The following is a 21638-nucleotide window of genomic DNA, read 5'->3' as shown; positions in this document are numbered from 1 at the left end:
TCCTCCAATCCCCACATCTAGTCACAAAAACGTTTAGACTCTCTAGATTCTCAAACCTTCTCCGCCATTTCCTCTGCTGCTGTCTAATCCAAGACACCACCATCATTATCTGCTCTTGCCGTGCTCCAACCTTCCACAGTGCAAACAAGTCATTTTTTTTTTTTTTTTTTTTTGAGACAGGGTCTCACTGCATTGCCCAGGCTGGAGTGCAGTGGCTATTCACAGGTGTGATCATAGCTCACTGCATCCTCGAACTTCTAGGCTCAAACGATCCTCCCACCTCAGCCTCCCAAGTAGCTGGGACTCCAGGCTCGTGCCACCACATCTGGCCAAGTGACCTCTTAAAAACATAATGAATTGTATCATTTCCCTGTTTAAAAAGCTTCGATGGCTCCCTCTTGCTCTTGGATAGAAGTCAGCCTCCCCGACCTGGTCACAAAGACCTGGTCTCTGCCTACTTTCAAACTTCATTTCACACCGTTCTTCCCACCCTCACGTCTCCATTCCAGCCACACTGGCCCTCACACAACTCCTCTAACAAGCTATGCTCCTTTCTTACTTCAGGCTTGTAAATTCACAGCTCCATCTGCTACTATTAGTAGTTTGTGGTAGAGGAAATGTCACATTCAAAGCCACTGAAGTAAGAAAAATGTAAATCAGACCGGGCGTGGTGTCTCATACCTGTAATCCCAGCACTTTGGGAGGCCAAGGTGGGCAGATCTCCTGAGGTCTGGAGTTTGAGACCAGCCTGACCAACATGGAGAAACCCTGTTATAAAAACACAAAATTAGCTGGGTGTGGTGGCGCACGCCTGTAATCCCAGCTACTCAGGAGGCTGAGGCATAAGAATCGCTTGAACCCGGGAGGCAGAGGTTGTGGTGAGCTGAGATTGCGCCACTGCACTCCAGCCTGGGTAACAAGAGTGAAACTCTTGTCTCAAAAAGAAAAAAAAAAAAGAAAAAAGAAAAATTTAAATCAGATGTCCCTCTTGTGGAAGTGTGAACCTTTTTGAACTACTTATAATAATTATGTTGTTGTTTTTTTTTGAGACGGAGTCTCCCTCTGTCACCCAGGCTGGAATTCTCATGCCTCCGACTCCCAAGTAGCTGGGATTACAGGTGTGTGCCACCACACCTGGCTAATTTTTGTATTTTTGTAGAGACGGGGTTTCATCACATTAGCCAGGCTGGTCTTGAACTCCTGGCCTCGAGTGATCTGCCCACCTCGGCCTCCCAAAGTGCTGGGTGCTCCCAAAGTGCTGCCCATCTCGGCCTCCCAAAGTGCAGGTGTGTGCCACCACGCCTGGCACAATAATTATGTAACTCTTTAATGGTTCTCTTCTCTACCGTAATGGTTCTAAGAGGACAGGGCCCAAATCTGTTTTATTCCCCAACATCTAGCACCAGGCCTAACATGGTAAGTAAGGACTGATGACATTTCTAGAGCTCTTACTGCATGTGAAGTTCTCCATGACATCCTTTACCACCACATGGGACAAGCTCTGCTATGCTCCTCATTTGACATGTGAAGAAATTAGAACACCTAAGTACCTTGCCTAAAGTTATCCAGCTCTTAAGTGGCAAAGCCAGAATTTGAACCCATAAGGATTAACTACAGACTTCATGTTCTTAACCACTAAGCAATACTATTTACTAAGTGAAGCCCGGGATAAGGAAGCAATATGAGTACAGCCTAGCACTGTCATTATGGGAACAACAAAGAAATTGTTCTCTATGATGAAGCATGTAATACAGTGTAGAATGCGTGAATCGTGATACCAACCATGTAATCAGAAGAAAAAAAAAAAACTGGAGAAATAAGACATCCTTGTCTGTTTTGTTAGAATTCAGACTATCCTAAGGGTAATGGGAAGACATTAAGGGTTTTAGGTAGAGAATTCATTAACCAATAGCCAGATTTACAGCATAAGTGATAAATGAAAACAAGAAAACCAGGTAAGAGGTTTTTGCAATGAGCCAGGAAGTACAGATAAACGTGTATGTGACAGGAAATTAAGGGAGTTTTTTTGTAGGGGCAGTAGAGGGGGTGTTTTTCAACAGAGTCTTGCCCTGTCGCCCAGGCTGGAGCGCAGGAGGTCACTGCAACCTCTGCCTCCAGGTTCAAGCGATTCTCCTGCCTCAGCGTCCCAAGTAGCTGGGATTACAGGTGTGCGCCACCACACCCAGCTCATTTTTATACTTTTAGTACAGATAGGGTTTCTCTATGTTGGCCAGGCTGGTCTCGAACTCCTGACCTCAGGTGATCTTCCCACCTTCACCTGCCAAAGTGCTGGGATTACAGGCGTGAGCCACTGCGCCCAGTCAAGGAGTTTATATTTTATGGCTTGTATTTTCGCTGCCATATAATAAGTGAAGAAGTTTGCAGAGTGAATGAAGAAGGGAGAGGATTATCAGTATGAGGAGATCATGAATTTGTGCAGGAGATCAAAACCTTTTCTGAATCAATCCGTGTTCAATGTCACAACAAAGAAAGACTGAGGTTCTGCTCTAGATTAAAGACGACTAGAGACACATGACAACTATTAATAAATACAGTATGTGATGCTGGATTGAAACTTGTACTAGAGGCGGAAATGCTACACAAAGATATTGACAATTGAGACAACTGATAAAATCAGAATATGGACTATAGAATTAAAAATATCTGGCGGGGCGCAGTGGCTCACGCTTGTAATTCCAGCACTTTGGGAGGCTGAGGCAGGCAGATTACTTGAGGTCAGGAGTTTGAGACTAGTCTGGTCAACATGGCAAAACCCCATCTCTACTAAAAACACAAAAAAGTAGCCAGGCTTGGTGGTGCGTGCCTGTAATCCCAGCTACTCAGGAGGTTGAGGCAGGAGACTCACTTGGTCCACCCAGGAGGTGGAGGTTGCAGTGAGCTGAGATAGCACCACTGCAACAAAGCAAGACTCCATCTCAAAAAAAAAAAAAAAAAAAAAACTATGTTAAAGTTCATAGAGACTTTACATAAGAGACTATCTTCGTTTTGGGGAAATACACACCAAAATATTAAGGGATAAAGTGGCATGATTGTTTAACATAGTTCCTTCAAATAGTTGAAGGGAAAAAAATTTTTATATGTAGAAACAGAAAGAAAGAATGATTTAAAAAATGGCAAAATGTTAAGAAAAAATAATTTGGACAAAGGAAATGTGGGAATTCTCTGTGTATACTATTCTCACAATTGTTCTGTAAATTTGAAATTACTTCACAAAGTTTATTTCACAAAGTTATTCTGAAATAGTTAGCGTTAAATAAGGTTATGTTCCGAGAATGGACTATCTGAATTCAGAATTTCAGAGGTGGCACAATCCTGAATATTGGCAACATCCATGGTTTGACCATGGAAGTGGATGGCTGAAGTGTAAGAGATAAAAAGTCGCTAAAATTGAGGTGAGACTTTAATTTTCCTTTCATTTCATAATACAGCATCGTTTCATATGAAATTTCATTGCATTTACTGATTTCACCTGAAGATTTTTAATCTCTAAATTCTTTTTCACTTTTGAGGCTTTTCATGCTATAACTATTGTGTAATTTAGCTACTAATGCAAATCAACTAACCATTTAAAGAGGTACACAGCTCTTCTTCCTCATTGCTAATGAAGATCCTAAATAAAAGAATCTAAATCCCCATCGCTCTGACATATATTAGACATATTACCATTTTTCAGGTTTATTATCTTGGGCCCTACTCAGAATATTTAACCTCTGTGATAATACTGAATTTCATATAATTTTTAACAATATTTCAGCTACTTTCATTATTACCAAAGATGGTAATAATGCTAATGGCACATCATCTCTACCATCTCTGGTAGGTGCTATCATTCCTAAGTCCTGAGCACCTCTGATTTAAAATATTCGAAGTAAACCACCAGCCTTCTGCATGGCTGGAAGGGGACTACTGGCCACCTGGTTACTCCAGGGGATGGGAGATTTAATCACTTGCTTTTTGACTTTCATCCAAATCCCCTCGATTTAGCCTGACTCCACATACATGCTTTCTGAGATGGCTGCTGTGTCTAATCCTGAGCCTTTCAAGGCTTTTAAGCTCAAATTGGTTTGTTTCTTTTTGGCTCCCTCTTCTATAAGCTTATACGTATTTTCTTTGTTTATGCTAGGTAAATTGCGCCTGGTCCAACCATTTAATAATGCATTATCTCCTCACTTTCTATCTTTTTACACACCACCATTATCTCCTTTCCTATTTTCTTCATCCCTGTATATTTGTGCCTTTTTTACTTCTTTACTGTCATTTTAGTGTGGTTTCAGGAGTAAAAATAAGTATGTGGGCCAGGCGTGGTGGCTCACGCCTGTAATCCCAGCACTTTGGGAGGCCAAGCAGGCAGATCAGCTGAGGTCAGGAGTTTGAGACCAGCCTGGCCAACATGGTGAAACCCCAACCCTACTAAAAATATAAAACTTAGCCAGGCGTGGTGGCAGGTGCCTATAACCCAGCTACTTGGGAGGCTGAGGCAGGAGAATCGTTTGAACCCCAGAGGTGGGGGTCACAGTGAGCCAATATGGTGCCACTGCACTCCAGCCTGGGCAACAAGAGAGAAACTCCATCTCAAAAAACTAAACTAAACTAAAATAAATATAGGTGCCCAACCACTATGTTGAAGTGGAGGTGCTATTCCAGTCTTTTAAATGATGAGGCTGGATTAAATATGTGATTTGCAATCTGAGTGCCTCTGCAAATTTAATGGTAACTCTGAGCTATTTTCAGCATTTTCTTTTTCTTTTTTTTTCTTTTTTTGAGACGGAGTCTCACTGTGTTGCCCAGGCTGGAGTGCAGTGGTGCGATCTCAGCTCACTGCAACCTCTGCCTCTTCGGTTTAAGCGATTCGCCCACCTCAGCCTCCCAAGTAGCTGGGACTACAGGCATGCACCACCACGCCTGGCTAATTTTTTGCATTTTTAGTATAGACGGTGAGTACCTTGTGATCCTTTCGTACTAATTACATTATTTCTTTCCAATTTTAAAGAAATCAATCATAGACCTACATGTTGCCATTCAGAGCTTATGATCAGAATAAAATACAGATTTGCTTATTGTCTCTTTATCCTGTTACAGTGGAAATGACATGAAACCAGACATTTTGTTTCTTTTATTACTGAATCCCTGGATTTAGAAAATGTGTAGGATATAGTAATCACTTGTTTTTGTTTTTTTTCTTTTTCTGTATTTTTTTGCTTTTTTTTCTTTTTTTGTATTTTTATTTTTAGTAGAGATAGAATTTGGAAATTGGGTTATCCTCTGTAACCAGTAAGAACCATCAGAGATGAGATTCAACAAAATTATTTTTCCCAAAAAAAAAAAACTAGCCAGGTATGGCGGCACACACCTGTAGTTCCAGCTACTCAGGAGTCTGAGGTGGGAGGATCGCTTAAGCGCAGGAGTGTGAGGCTGCAGTGAGCTAAGCATGGGCCACTGCACTCCAGCCTGGATGACAGAGGAAGATGTCTCTCCAGAAACAAAAAGAAATTATTTTTCCAAAGTGGGTAGAGGATGAGGATCAAAGCTGGGTCAAAAAAAATCCTTACATAAGAACATTTACAACATAACTTTTTTTTTTTTTTTTTTTTTTTTTTTTTTTGAGACGGAGTCTCACTGTGTCTCCCAGGCTGGAGTGCAGTGGCGCGATCTCGGCTCACTGCAAGCTCCGCCCCCCGGGTTCACGCCATTCTCCCGCCTCAGCCTCCCAAGTAGCTGGGACTACAGGCGCCCGCTACCGCGCCCGGCTAGGTTTTTGTATTTTTAGTAGAGACGGGGTTTCACCATGTTAGCCAGGATAGTCTCGATCTCCTGACCTTGTGATCCACCCGCCTCGGCCTCCCAAAGTGCTGGGATTACAGGCTTGAGCCACCGCGCCCGGCCAACATTTTTAAACAATTTAAATATCTAACAGTTAGGGAAACCTTAAGTAAATTATAGTCCGTAAGTCTTAATGTTAGGTCAAGTTGGTGCAAAAATAATTGCGGTACTTCTGATTACTTTTCTTTCCGATTTCTTTTTTTTTTTTTTTTTTTAGATGGAGTCTTGCTCTGTTGCCCAGGCTGGAGTGCAGTGGCACGACCTTGGCTCACTGCAACCTCTGCCTCCTGGGTACAAGCGATTCTCCTGCCTCAGCCTCCTGAGTAGCTGGGATTACAAGCATGCGCCACCACGCCTGGCTAATTTTCGTATTTTTAGTAGAGACGGGGTTTTACCATGATGGCCAGGCTGGTCTCAAATTCCTGACCTCAAGTGATCCACCTGCCTCAGTCTCCCAAAGTGCTAGAATTACAGGTGTTGGCCACCACGTCAGGTCCGATTACTTTTAATGGCAAAAACCACAATTTCTTTTGCACCAACCTAATACAATGAATGCAACTCTTTTATATGTTTTTAAGACATACTTGTGATGTGAAAAAATGTTTCTAATAGTAAGTGAAAACAGTTGGACATAAAACCATATTCAACATCATCTCAAGTTTATAAAACAAAACAAAATACAAATCTGCCTAGAAAAAGCCTGGAAGGAAATACACTAAAATGGCAAAATTCACTTTAAAGTTTAGATCAATGTTTCTTAACAGCATGTTCATTCTATGGTAACTTGTTAGAAATGCAGATTTTCAGACCCCACCCCCCTTCCCAAATTACTGAGGGTGGGATGCAACAATCTATTTCCAGAAGATTTTCTTCTTTTTTCCCCCCTAGGAGATTGGAGTCTCACTCTGTTGCAATGGTGTGATCTCGGCTCACTGCAACCTCTGCCTCCTGGATTCAAGCAATTCTCCTGCCTCAGGCTCCCCAGTAGATTACAGGTGCCCACCACCACACCCAGCTAATTTTTGTATTTTTATTTTTAGTAGAGACAGGGTTTCACCATGTTGGCCAGGCTAGTCTCGATCTCCTGACCTCAGGTGATCCACCCGCCTCAGCCTGCCAAAGTGCTAGGATTACAGGCGTGAGCCACCGCACCCAGCCCATTTTTTCAAATATTTCTTCTGCTCTAGTCTTTCTTTTCCTTCTGGCATTCCAATTACATGTTATTTCACACTTTTTAAATTATTTTGGGTGTTGTTTTTTCATTCTTTTCTCTCTTTGCAATTCAGTTTGGAAAATTTCTAGTGACATACCTTCAAGCTCAATGATTCTTTCCTCAGCCACGTTGAGCCTATGGACTCCAGGGTTCGAGCGAATCTCCTGCCCCAGCCTCACAAGTAGCTGAGACTACAGGCACGTGCCACCATGCCTGACTAATTTTTGTCTTTTTGTAGAGATGGGGTTTTGCCACGTTGGCTAGGCTGGTCTCACACTCCTAACCTCAAGTGGTCCACCCTCCTTGGCCTCCCAAAGTGCTGGGATTACAGGCATGAGTCACCAAGCCTGGCCTGAGCCTTTAACATATTAATCATAGTTCTTTAAATTCCTTGATAATTACAAAACGCCCATCATATATCTAAGTCCAGTTCTGATGCTTGTTTTGTCTCTTCAGACTGTTTTTCTTGCCTATTAGCATGTCTTGTCAATTTTTGTTGGAAGCCAGACATGATAGTAATCAGCCACCAGTGTGAGGCTTTACCTCAATCTGGCTAGGAGTAGGGCTGTGTTTAATGTTTGCTGTAGTTGTAGGTGCCAGATTCCTCTTCAGGCTTCCCTAAGAACTTGTCCTTAAATAGAGTCTCCATCTTCTAGGTCTTCCAGCTGCAAGCCACTGTTAATTATACTGAACTGTATTCCTGTTGATGTGGTGGTAAGCTATGGGTGAGGAGAATTCTATCATCTTATTATTAAATCTCAGTCTTTTAGTGGACCCGTGTCAATGGGCTGTGACCTTCACAAGAGTTTCAGCTTCTCCCCATCCCTTGAGATAAGACCAGACTAGAGGGCACTGAAGTTGGCCTTTTTATGAAGAATGCACTAGCATATTTCAAAAGGGTTGCCTTCCCCTTCCCCTGCTAAACCAACCTTGCTTGGCTCTTCACCAGAATAACCTGGTGGGGTTCCCAGGAATAAAACCGGAGAAAGTGTGAGGGACCTCCTAAGACTGCAGGCCTCCAGGAGTTTCTCACTCTCATGACAGTCCATGTGCAACCTCCAGCAATTTGTCACAATTCACAAATATTTCTTCCAGTTTATGGCTCCCGGAGCAATCGGAGTGATGACTTCCTTTTGAGCGGAAACTGGAAGTCTGCTTTACCTATCTAAGCCTCCATTTCCTTATTTGGGGAAAGCAGGTAACAGAGGCACCTACCACATAGATTTACTGTAAGGATTAAAGGACATAATACATGTAAAACATTTAGCCCAGTGCCTACTTAAGAGTAAGAGCTCTATACATGTTAACCATTGGGGGGTTTTCCCAACATTTTTAAGTGCTTCCTTCATGAAATTCTTCCTACCTGGCTTTAGTGACACTATTTGCTCATTTTCCCATGATTTTGCAATTGTGCTTTCAATCTTATTCACAAGTTATTTTTCTCCATTCAATCACTGATTTTCACCCAGAGTTCTGATCCTAGTAATTTCTCCTTTCAGTCAACATTCTCTTTTTTGGGGGGGGGGGGGGGTGGCGGAGGTTGACAGAGTCTCACTCTGTTGCCCAGGCTAGAGTGCAATAGCACGATCTCGGCTCACTGCAACGTCTGGCTCCCTGGGTTCAAGCGATTCTCCTGTCTCAGCCTTCCAAGTAGCTGGGATTACAGACGCCTGCCACCACACCTGGCTAATTTTTGTATTTTTGGCAGAGAGGGGGTTTTGCCATGATGGTCAGGCTGGTCTCGAACTCCCTACCTCGGGTAATCCACCCGCCTGGGCCTCCCAAAGTGCTGGGATTACAGGCCTGAGCCACTGTGTCCCGCCTCAGTCAACATTATTTTTTATTGTATCCATTTTCTCTGGACATTCTCAACCATTCCCAAGACTACAACCACTTATAGAGGGATACATTCAAGCGATCCAACACACATCATTCTCATTTCTCATTCAATAGATATTTAGGTACCAAGGACATAGCGCTGCCTATGTTATATCTCAACCTGGATGCCTCACAGGCACCTACACTCAACATGTGCAAGACTAGAACTAGTATTGACATAACTCTATTATTCCTCTTTATTCTGCTACCCAACCAGAAACCATGTCCCTGACCTGACTCAATATTCATATCTGTCCTATTACAAAATCTATCCATTTCCTCTAGCCTATCTCCTTGTTTCATTCCTGACTTCATCACTTTGGTTCAGGGTCTTATCTTTCTGGACAAACCTGGAGTCCATCTAATCCACTGAACACACTTGCTCAAGTGATTTTTCTAGACAACAAATATGATTGTCTTTTGTTTTTTGTTTTTTTTTTTAATTTAATTTTTTTTTTTTTTAGACAGTCTCATTCTGTCACCCAGGTTGGAGTTCTGTGGCGCCATCCTGGCTCACTGTAACCTCCAACTCCCGGGTTCAAGTGATTATCCTGCCTCAGCCTCCCATCTTGTTAAAAACTTGTAATCACTCACCAATGCTTTAAGAATAAAAACTCCCACATCTCCTAACCTATCCTAAATTTCAGGCATATTGAATCTTCACGATTTCAAGTATGTTTTTTCTTCTTTTTGTGAAATAGCCATCCCCTACTTGTTCTCTGGGCTATTATACCTTCAAGATAAGCTTGGGGCTGGGAGCCGTGGCTCACACCTGTAATCCCAACACTTTGGGAGGCCGAGGCAGATGGATCACTTGAGGTCAGGAGTTCCAGACCAGCCTGGTCAACATGGTGAAACCCCGTCTCTACTAAAAATACAAAAATTAGGCCAGGCACAGTGGCTCACGCCAGTAATCCTAGCATTTTGGGAGGCCAAGGCAGGCGGATCATTTGAGGTCAGGAGTTCGAGACCAGCCTGGCCAACATGGTGAAATCCCATCTCTACTAAAAATACAAAAAAATGAGCCCAGCATGGTGGCACACGCCTGTAATCCCAGCTACTTGGGAGGCTGAGACATAAGAAGTGCTTGAACCCAGGAGGCAGAGGTTGCAGTGAGCCAAGATCATGCCATTGCATTCCAACCTGGGCGACAAGAGCAAGACTACGTCTCAAAAAAAAAAAAAAAAAAAGATAAGCTTCGGTTATCTCCTTCAGAAAGGCAACTTTTATTCAACATTCAGCAAATACTAAGCTATATGCCCTGCTCTGGGTATATAACAGCAAATAACAGCATGAGCATGATCCCTATCCTTTTGGAAGAGTCTAGAAGGAGAAGCAGACATCAAACGACACATCTACAGGTAACTACAAAATATAGAAAGAAAGAGGAAAAAAAAAAACCAGCTATGAGAGGGAATAAAAAGTGGCTATAATTTAAAGAGGGTGTGTGTGAATCAGGTGGCTCTCCCCGGGCACCCAATCATCATATATGTGCAACTATCATAGCATTTATCACATTATTGTATCATTATCTCCTTAGCTGCCTATCTTCCTCATTAGATGGAAATTCTTCAAACCAAAGGTCAGATAAATTGACACTAACAAGCAAAATCTTAAAAAGAAAAAAAAAGGCAATGTCCAAATTCTAGCCCAGGTTTTTAAACTCCCAATTTTACTAGTGCATTTTAAAAAAATAAAATTATGGGCCAGATGTGGTGGCTCAAGCCTGTAATCCCAGCACTTTGGGAGGCCAAGGTGGGAGGAATGCCTGAGGCCAGGAGTTTGAGACCAGCCTGGGCAACAAAGCAAGATCTTATCTTTACCAAAAATAAAAATGTTAGCTGGGCACAGCGTCACGCCCCTATAGTCCTAGCTACTTGGGAGGCCAAAGTGGGAAGATCACTTGAGCCCAGAAAGTAGAGGCTACAGTGATCGAGCCACTGCACCCTGGCCATGGTGACAGAGTGAGACCTTGTCTCTTTTTTTCTGGTTTTTTTTTTGAGATGGAGTTTCGCTCACTGCCCAGGCTGGAGTGCAGTGGTGCTCTCGGCTCATCACAACCTCTACCTCCTAGGTTCAAATGATTCTCCTACCTCAGCCTCCCGAGTAGCTGGGATAGCAGGCATGTGGCACGACGCCTGGCTAATTTTGTATTTTTAATAGAGAGGCTGGGGTTTTTCCATGTTGGTCAGGCTGGTCTTTAATTCCCAACCTCAGGCGATCTGCCCACCTCGGCCTCCCAAAGTGCTGGGATTACAGGCGTGAGCCACTGCGCCCGACCTAGACCTCATCTCTTAAAAAATAAAAATATAAACTAAAATTACTTTTTTACACTCTTAATATCTATAAAATCCATACTAGAGGTTTACAAAGTATTGTCAAGTACAAGATCTGGTAAACACACTTTCACAAGTGGGTAAGAATAATTTTTAATTATCATATTTAAGTGGGTTTTTAAAGTTTTGTAGACCTGACATTAAAATGAGATTTTAAAAATAAGTGCCTCTAAAAGTCTAATCACCCTGCTACCATCATCTCCTGGGCTTCCCCATGTAGTCCTTACCCATTTACACATATAATTTTTATATATTTGGCTGCAACCCAACAAGTCGACATACAACAATTTATTTTGTATACTCCATTAGTTGGACATGCAAATTTTATCTATATTTTCAGATTTAAAGATAACTTTACATTGATCATTTTGTGCTTATAGCTTTTTTTATTCTTTTCAGAATATCTTTTTTTTTTTTTTTTTTTTGAGACGGAATCTTGTCCAGGCTGGAGTGCAGTGGTGTGATCTTGGCTCATTGCAAGCTCTGCCTCCCGGGTTCATGCCATTCTCCTGCCTCAGCCTCCCGAGTAGCTGGGACTACAGGCGCCGCCACCACGCCCGGCTAATTTTTTGTATTTTTAGTAGAGATGGGGTTTCACCGTGTTAGCCAGGATGGTCTCGATCTCTTGACCTCATGATCCACCCGCCTCGGCCTCCCAAAGTTCTGGTATCAAACACGTGAGCCACCGCATCTGGCCCAGAATATATTTCTAAGAATAAATATCCAGAAGTATATTAAAGCTCAAAGCATGTGGACATCACTTTTTATTATTATTATTATTTTAGTTTTAAGGAATGGAAAGTTTAATAGGCAAAAAGGGAGAAGGAAGAAACTTCCCTGTAGAGACAGAGGGAGGGGGCTCCAAAGCCGAGAGAGGAGACCCCCGACTTATTACTATTTTTTTTTTTTAGCAAAGAGAAGGTCTCACTATGTTGCCCAGGCTGATCTCGAACTCCCGGTCTCAAGTAATCCTCCTACCTCAGCCTTCCAAAGTGCTGCGTTTACAGATGTAAGCCACCTTGCCTAGCCATCATCATTTATTCTTTAATACAAATTTCCAAATTGCCTTTGAGAAACAATGTACCATTTTTTTCATTCTGAATGTACTCAACATTTTCTATTAAAATGTGGTAAAATATACATAATGTAAAATGTACTGTATTAACCAGTTTTAACCGTATAGTTAGTTCAGTAGTGTTAAGTACATTCACTCTGCCGTGCAACCGATCTCCAGAACTCTTTTCATCTTGCAAAACTGGAACTCTATACTCCTTAAACAACTTTCTGCTTCCCCTCCTCACAGCCCCTGGCAACCAGCAATCTACTTTCTGTCTGCACAAATGTGACTTCTCCAGGTATCTCATGTAAGTGGGATCATAGAGTACTTGTCCTTTTGACTGGTTTATTTCACTTAGCATAATGTCTTTCAGGTTCACTGAAGTGGTGGCATGTGTCAGGATTTCCTCCTTCGAAGGCGGAGTCAGATTTCACGGCATGTACACACCACACTGCGTCTGCGCATTCATCCGCTGACGGACGCCTGGGCTGCTTCCACCTTCTACCTGTGGTGAATACTGTTGCCATGAACATGTTGTGCGAATATCTCTTCAAGACCTTGCTTTCAATTATTTTGGATATATACCCGTAAGTGGAATTGCTGGGTCAAATAGTAATTCGATTTTTAACTTTTTGAGGAACCGCCATACCACTTTCCATAGTAGCTACACCGTTTCTCATTGCCACCAACAGTCCACAAGGGTTCCAATTTCTCCACATCCTCACCAATACTTATTATTTGGGGGACTTTTGCTGATAGGCGTGAGGTAGTATCTCACTGTCCATTTGATCTTTAAATTTATGACTATTCTTGAGACATTTTTGTAAATTTTATAAATCAGTACAAAAACAAATTCAGTCCAGTTTTCTTCAAATTTTGTTTTATTCTGAATAAGAGGAAACAAATTAGGCTTCAAAAAGCTAGTTTTCTTCTTTTGTTAGTCTTAACTGGATATTTATATTGGTCTAAGACAGGAAGAAAACCTATTAAATTACCCCAGAAATATGCAGGAATGCATTATGTATGATCCCAATTGGTAAGACTTAAAGTTTTCTTAATTTTTATGTTTTATTTGTTTTTTTGTTTTGAGACGGAGTCTTGCTCTGTTGCCCAGGCTGGAGTGCAATGGTGCAACCTAGGCTTACTGCAACCTCCATCTCCCACGTTCAAGCGATTCTCCTGCCTCAGCCTCCAGAGTAGCTGGGATTACAGGCACCCACCACCACACCCATCTGATTTTTTTATTTCTGGTAGAGACAGGGTTTCACCATGTTGGTCAGGCTGGTCTCAAACTTCTGACCTCAGGTGATCTGCCCACCTCAGCCTCCCAAAGTGCTGGAATTACAGGCAGGAGCCACCACGCCTGGCCAACTCCTATGCTTTATGTTAAGCAGATAACTAATAATTACTAATTCGCTAGATATGTACCAAACACTTTCCTTCCCATTTATTCAGCATTCCTTTATTTTACTTTATTTATTTACTTATTTATTTTTTTGAGACAGAGTTTCGCCCTGTCACTCAGGCTGGAGTGCAGTAGTGCGATCTCGGCTCACTGGAACCTCCACCTCCTGGGTTCAAGCGATTCTCCTGCCTCAGCCTCCTGAGTAGCTGGGATTACAGGCACACGCCAGCATACTCGGCTCACTTTTTCTATTTTTAGTAGAGACGAGATTTCACCATGCTGGCCAGGCTGGTTTCAAACTCCTGACCTCAAGTGATCCACTTGCCTCGGCCTCCCAAAGTGCTGGGATTACAGGTGTGAGCCGGCCTCAGCATTCCTTTGATGCTAGGCACTGTGGTAGGTGCTGGGGATGTAAAAATGAGTAAGAAAACATTGTCCCCATTGCATTGTGAAACATTGGGGTATAATTATCCCCACTTCACATCTGAGGAACCTGAAGCTACTTAGGTTTAGCATCTCGGCTAAGATCAGATAATTAGAGCTTGGGGAAGACGGAATGCAAATTCAAGGCTTACTTCAAAGCTCAACCTTTGTGCCGTCCCACAGACTACACTCTATACTATCAACAGCTACTATGAGGCTAGGCAAGGTGGCTCATGCCTGTAATCCCAGCACTTTGGGAGGCCGAGGGAGGCAGGTCACTTGAGCTCAAGAGTTTGAGACCAGCCTAGCCAACACGGCGAAACCCTGTCTCTACACATTTAAAAAATTAGTCGGGTATGGTGGTTTGCGCCTGTAATCCCAGCTACTCGAGAGGCTGAGGTGGGGGGATCGCTTGAGCCCAGGAGGTAGAGGCTGTAGTGAGCTGTGATGGCGCCACTACATTCCAGCCTGGGCAACAGAGCAAGACCCTGTCTCAAAATAAAAGAAGAAAAAAAAAACCAACGTTATTTAAGGGAACCCTTTTTATAAAGTAATAGGCACCTGTAATTTCTGTTTTTTACTTTATATTTCCAAATGTTGGGTTTTCAAAAGAGTGGCACAATGAAGGAAATCAAAAACAAAACAACAAACCTTGTAGAACCTTCTCCATCTAGGAGTTGATAATTGAATTAGAGGCACTTTTTCAAGCAATGTTATCAAAGCATGCAAAGTAACAAAGAATAGTTTAATACAAACAAAAATAGTAAATCCTAAAGTGAGCTTTTAATATCTGCAGCTTACTAAAAAGTTCACATACTTTCCAAAGCTAACTGGCTGCCAAAAGTTAGAATTTTATACCTAAGCAGTTTGTTTCCTAGACAGGAATCTAATTACAAACAGAAGATCCTTCCAGTCCTATATAAAATTCTCTAAGAGACAGAAACAATAAGATTTAAGGAGCCAAAGAATCAACAATTGCATTGACTCTCCATTTAAACAGACAAAACAAAACAGAAGGAAAAGAAAGAACAAAACAAAAAATATTCTGGCTGAGGAAACTTTGGAAAAATAATAAAACTTCAAAAATATTTTTTTATCCCATTTCAAACATTTTTCTTTCAGTTAAAAAAGTGGTTTTAAAAATAATTTGGTTCTAACATTTAAACTTTTAGCTAATATAATTCTGTATAATTTTTAATCTATGAAAAAATAAATTATACTGTATGAAAGCAAAAAATGTTACAAATAACTATAACAACTTCAACGTACATAATCTTAGAGAAAAGTTTTATGAGCACAATAGCCCCTTCTAATTTAGGTAATTTTTCTTATCAATATTCTCAATACTTCTATCAAAGTTAATTTCTAAATGTTGAAGAAGAGTGGATAGGATGAGTACCCTGAAACTTATTCCCCTTTTAGAACTTTTAAAAATCTCAATATTAAAGATGAACTATTTAAAACATACGTGTATTTCTACAATGAGGTTTTTTGTAGTTGTTTCTTAAAGACATGCTAGTGAATACCGTGGCGTTGTGAAACAAAACGTTTTGTTGAGCCAGATGGAATAGAAGAATGTACCTTACTGGTAAAGCAGAGGGAAAAAGACCTAAAACGAGTTTTGTGTACTTTCAGGTATAGAATAAGTCTGGGGGAAATAGCTAGGAATGCTTTGGTTAAAACATAAGCTGTCTTCGATTAATTCAAATGTTCTGAATTCAACAAATATGTTCCAAGCACTCTGCACAACACTCAGTATTAACAGATCAGAAATGGTCCCAGACCTTTTGGAACTTACAGGGTAATGAACACATCCTTCAAAATTATCCTTTCTTTTGTGTGATTCCATGGTCATCAAATACAAATTCACACTACCCAAAGCTTAGTACCCATAAAACAGTATATTACATTACCAAAATCAGCCTGTGGGTCACTGTATATACCCCTATTTAAATTAATAAATCATTCAGGCTTGCACATCAGTCTTTTATGAGTTTAGTTGAGTGAATCCTCAAAACTTAATCAATTCTAATTGGTTAGATGTAATTTCTGAAAATTCAAAATACAGCAGCTGGCAATCAAAATAGTAATGGACTATTTCCATTAAAAGATCACCAAAGTGAGTCTCTACTTAGTTTATCCCCTGACAAAATGCCTTTATTTCATAATACCCTTCAAACTGCAACTAGTTAATCCATAAAACTGTTAACAATAAATGAGATATAGCATATGAGTGCTTCTGGAACTTTTTTTTTTTTTTTTTGAGACGGAGTTTTACTCTGTCGCCAGGCTGGAGTGCAGTGGCGCGATCTTGGCTCACTGCAGCCTCCGCCTCCTCAGTTCAAGCGATTCTCCTGTCTCAGCCTCCCGAGTAGCTGGGACTACAGGGCGTGCCACCACGCCCGGCCTTCTCAAACTTTAATGTACATACAAATCACCCACAGACATGTTAAAATGAAGACTGATTCACTAGGTCGGGGACAGCCAGTGATGTCCAGGCTGCTGTCCACGGACTACAAGGATACACACCTAGCACAGTGGCTGGCACCGAGACTACTCAGCCCAGTTAACTATTCCCTCCCATTTGTATATATCTCATCTCCCTTACTGATCTCACCTTCCTTGGAAGCAAAGACAATGACTTTTTCATCTTTGTATCTTTCAAAGTTCTAAGTAGAGTGAATGCCTTATCTACATAATGGCATTAGATATATGTATTCTGAATGAATGGCATCCACCTTTTAACAGTGATTATTTCTTCTATGAGTTATCAACAGAATTGTTTCTCTGAATTTATTTTAAATAGAAAAATATTGTTCAAAAGCTGAAAAATCAGGAAAACTCTCAATTTTAAAAACCGATAAATACTGTATTTGTACCATACTCCAGTGCGTTTTTTCTCATGCTGACCTAACCTTTTTTAAGAAAATAAATATCCATAATTACCTGCTAGTTTATCTCCTAATGGTTTTTTCCTTTTTTTTTTTTTTTTTTTTTTGGTAAATAAAAATAAGCCATCAATTTTTCAGGGAAAGTTTTAAAACTACCCTTTTCTTTGTATGCAAGGGCATCTTTGTAAAGTAATACCTATAAAATAATCCTGGCTTCTCGGATTAATATTATATAAAAATCACAGTATCCTTGTTATCAATAGGTAGACCGTTGGCACAGTTTCATGTGTGTCTTCGCCGATTTTCTGTGATCACCGGAACAAGTGACTAAATATCTCAGGATTCGTTTCTTCCCTTGTAAATATTAGCTGTTAACCTGACCACACTTGGTTCTGTGCAGAGAAAAATGGTTTGAGGGGGTGTTTTGAGCACTCCAGAAAGAAAACAAAGGAGGAATATTTTCACTTCCTACTTGTTTACCTTTACTGTTTTATGGCTTTTTGGATATTTTTGGGTGACTTTGCCACCTACCAAACACAATTATTTTTGAGTACCTAAGGGCATGGTAACCAAGGATCGGGTTTTAATCCTACCATTAATCACACCATGAATTGAAAACAACATGAAAGGTCTTGCAAATAAACGTAATCACTTTTTGGCGTCTCCGCACAGGCAACACACCGATGCCTCTGATCTGGCGACCTTAAGCCTCGAAGCGCAGTCCCGCCTCTGCAGGCGGCCACCGCGCGGGGCTGGGTGGTCCCCCGGGGACCGCGAGGTCTCCGCCAGCTTTTGGTTTTCATCTTTATTAAAACTGCTGTTTGGGTGTGTGTCTTTTTTTTCTTTTTTTAAGACAAGACACCAGGCCAGTTGCGCGACGCAAGCCGGCCGCGGGGCAGGCATTTCGGAGCACCGGGAAGCTCGGAGGCAGCGGCGGTGACCTCCAGACCGTCCTCCTGCGTCCTCATTAAAGGAGGCAAAATGGTGGCCGCCAACGCCATCAGGCTGCGCCAGGGCGGGGTTTCGGCGCCAACACAGACGATCCCGCCAGATTCTGGCGGCCAGAACTCCTCCTCACCCAGGCCACCCCCCGGGGCCCACAGCCTGGACAGCTACGGGCGTGGCGCCTGCGGCACCGAGACCCCCGGCGAGGGTGTGGAGGCGGGACGACTTCCCCGCGACAGTGAACAACGACGCCATTATCAGCACCCCCTGCCGGCGCAGCCCGCGCAGGAGCCGAGGCCCGGCCTCCGAGGGAGGGGGAAGGAGGACGCGGCGGGAGGAGAGGGAGAGGGGGAGGGGGAGGAGGGCGAGAGGAGGGGAGAGAGAACAGGGCGGGAGGAGGGAGAAGACGGCGGGAGGAGGGAGAAGACGGCGGGAGGAGGGGAGAGAGGCGGGAGGAGGGGAGACAGGCGGGGCGGGGCGGAGCGGCAGGCCGGGCTGGCTGCGGGGACGGGGGCAGGGCGGCGGCGGCTGCTGCTGCTGCGGGTGGCCCCCTCCTCAGGCCACCCTCTCCCTGCGGCTGGGGACTCCAGATGGACGAGGGCCCACCCCACCCGGCGCTTCCCCGTGCGACCCGGTGTCGCGGCGAGGCCAGCGGCTCCCCGTCGCCCCTACCTTACCTTCCCTGTCTTTCTCGTCCGCCATCTTGCTGCGGAGCCGGTCGCCTGGGAGATGCCTAACGATAACCTCGGCCGCGGTGTCCCGGCCTGCTCAGCGCCCCGCGGCGAGCCTGGCCTGGAGGAGGGGCCGCTCCGAATTCTGGGGGAGGAAGACCCTTGGGCGGGGCGGGGAGAAGGCTCCGAGCGCGCGCCGCGTCCCCGCTTCCCGCCACGACCCTCGCGCTGGGGGAAGACCAGAAGCCGCGTCTGCCACCCGGCCCCCAACTTAGTCCCTGCAGACCCGAGGCCGGAGCCCGACTAGTCGCGGACCTAGCAGTGTTACTTCATCACACGGTCCCCAGCCCCCCCTTCCCTTATTTCTCATCCATTTGGGGACAGCACGCGCGCGCACACACCCTCGCCCCTCCTGTCCTGTTTGTGCGACGTAGCGTTGCTCGATTTTTGTTGTGAACTGCAGATTTTGAAAAGCGCCGGAGAGCTAGGTGAAGAGCTGGGCTCCCGAGGGGGTGACAGAACCAGCCCGCGGCCCGGCCTCCTCCTCCCGCTTCCCATCGGCCCGGCTGCTGCAGAACGGCCGCGCCTGCCCTCCCGGTTTCTCCCGTCCAGTCCTCACCGTCCTTTCCCAGAGAAAGCGGCAGCACAGCCTATGACAACTAAGCTGAAACGGAAAAACTGGGCCGGGCGCATAGAGGAAACCAGAGCCATTCGACTATTATTACTAGAGGGGAGGAATAGCTGTAGAAAAACATGCGCAAAATAGGCGCAAACATTGCGTCGTCAAGGCTGCAATGTCTCATACAAAATAGAAGGTTCTCATAGCAACAAAAACGTGCCCATGTTGTGCTCAGTGTTAACATGCGTTAAAATGTTCTTAGTTGTGAAATTTGACATGACCGCTGGTTAAAGTTACAATGGAAGTTTTAAATCCTGCTTTCCGGAAACTTTGCAGCCATAGCATGAGGTTAAATTTTTCTTATTTTCAGGACAAGTTTACTCTACTGGAATATAGTAAAGCTCTTTTTATAAAGAGCTTTGAATAAAATACCTAACGATGTGGTTCAAACGAACACATTTTCAAAACTAATCTTAAATGGTATTTCAGTGCATATGTTGTGTAAAAGCAATTTATAAACTAAATTTTAAGAGCCTTCAAAATACAAAGTACTCGTATTTAATGACTTAACAGTTTTAATGCTTTTATTCTGTTTCTATAATCTCTCAGGAAATCCTGACTATATTTTTATTAAAATAACTTTTTCTGTAGAAGATACCCATTTGGTGCTGTGATCAGCATTCTGCCTGAAATTGAATATAAACAACTGAATCATTACAAAATGGCTCATGTTAGAAGATACTTAAAACGAATACAATCTTGTACAGTAAATTTTTAACACCCCAAAATAACGAAAAGTAATTATTAGCATTCATTTATATCTACATCTCAGTCAATATGATCTGAATATTTGTGTTTAAAGACTCCCCCTCTCCATATAGATAATGAAGGGCTTTGAAGTAAGTGTAGGAAGCCCTAAGCTTGGTCTCAGGCTTGCTATTCCTTCACTGTGCTTTTTCGTCTGCTGTTTACAGTGTCCTTTTTCTGGAGTGTCTGTCTCTGCTCTCTCCCCCGCCATCATTTCAGCTTCCCACAAACACACATGTGTCCCTTCCTGGTTGTCATGCAGGATGACTGTCTTTGTTTTTGTTTTTGTCTTTTGTTTTTCGAGACAGGGTCTCGCTCTGTCCTCCGGGATGGAGTGCAGTGGTGCGATCTCTGCTCACTGCAGCTTCCGCCTCCCGGTCTCAAGTGACCCTCCCACCTCAACCTCCCAAGTAGCTGGGAGGAGAGGCTCGCGCCACCATGCCTGCTAGTTTTTGTATTTTTTGTAGAGACAGGGTTTCCCCCTGTTACCCAGGCTGCTCTCAAACTCCTGAGCTCAAGCGATCTGCCGCCTGCCTCGGCCTCCCAAAGTTCTGGGATTGCAGGTGTGAGCCACCGTGCCTGGCCAGGATGACCTTCTCGAGGTCACCTACTAATTGAAGCTTTCTCTCTCAGCCTTTTCCTCTATGGCCCCATACTCATAGAGCCTCCCACATTGATTTGCAATGCCTTCGTTCGTTCACTTGTTTCCATCTACCAAACAGTAAGCTCTTGAAGACAGAAACAGCATTATTCATTCATATATCCCCAGTATCTAGTACAATTTTTCTGTTTGGTAATATATGTCTTAAAAATTAAGATAGGAATAAGTCTTCTCAATGACTTTTTTTCAAAAAAGACCCAGATTCAGCACGTACTGTGTGTAAGACAGACCTTCCTTTTACATTACGTTTTCTCATCAGTAAAAGTACTGGGCCAGGTGCGGTGGCTCACGCATAATCTCAGCACTTGGGGAGGCCGAAGCGGGTGGATCACTTCAGGTCATGAGTTCAAGACCAGCCTGGCCCACACGGTAAGACCCCATCTCTATTAAAAATAGAAAATTAGCCAAGTGTGGTGGCTCACACCTGTAATCCCAGCTACTGGGGAGGCTGAGGCAGAAGAATCGCTTGAACCCGGGAGGCAGAGGTTGCAGTGAGCCGAGATTCACCGCTGCACTCCAGCCCAGATGACAGAGCAAGACTCCATCTCAAAAAAAAAAGTACCAGTATTTCATGTCAATAAAATAGAATTCTTATATAAACATATATAAATTAAAAATTATTATTTTAAGAGTTGAACAGATTTCTCTGCAAACCCCCCTGTATTTTTATATTTTTAAAACTAACTGTATTCAGCAAAGCTTTTTATTATGTAATTATTCCAAAACACATTAATCATTATTTCTCTGAACTCCTACAGCACATTTAAAACAGTACTGTTTCTCTAGGTGTGGGTGAGTAAAAAAATATTTAATATATGTTAATTAACTCCCCCATCCCCTGACCCTGCCAAGGTTTGAATAGGAGCCTACACCCTTATAAACTCTTTTTAT

General features: G+C 43.1%; 1 protein-coding gene across 3 annotated transcripts in view; it reads right to left on the bottom strand.

Annotated features, from left to right (window-relative positions):
* EFCAB2 (EF-hand calcium binding domain 2) overlaps positions 1-20549 on the bottom strand; it is a 157616-nt gene extending 137067 nt beyond the window's left edge. For all 3 annotated transcript variants that reach the window (XM_025392106.1, XM_025392108.1, XM_025392104.1), the window contains exon 1: positions 18667-20549. In XM_025392106.1, the coding sequence (XP_025247891.1) occupies positions 18667-18691 (25 nt within the window). In that variant the 5' untranslated portion in view covers positions 18692-20549. The remainder of the gene's footprint in view (positions 1-18666) is intronic.
* Between the last annotated feature and the right edge of the window lie 1089 nt (positions 20550-21638).

This window comes from Theropithecus gelada, chromosome 1 (genome assembly GCF_003255815.1).
Source record: "Theropithecus gelada isolate Dixy chromosome 1, Tgel_1.0, whole genome shotgun sequence".
Lineage (NCBI taxonomy): Eukaryota > Metazoa > Chordata > Mammalia > Primates > Cercopithecidae > Theropithecus > Theropithecus gelada.
The sequence above is the reverse complement of the archived record's forward strand: the minus strand, read 5'-3'. Positions and strand labels throughout refer to the sequence as shown.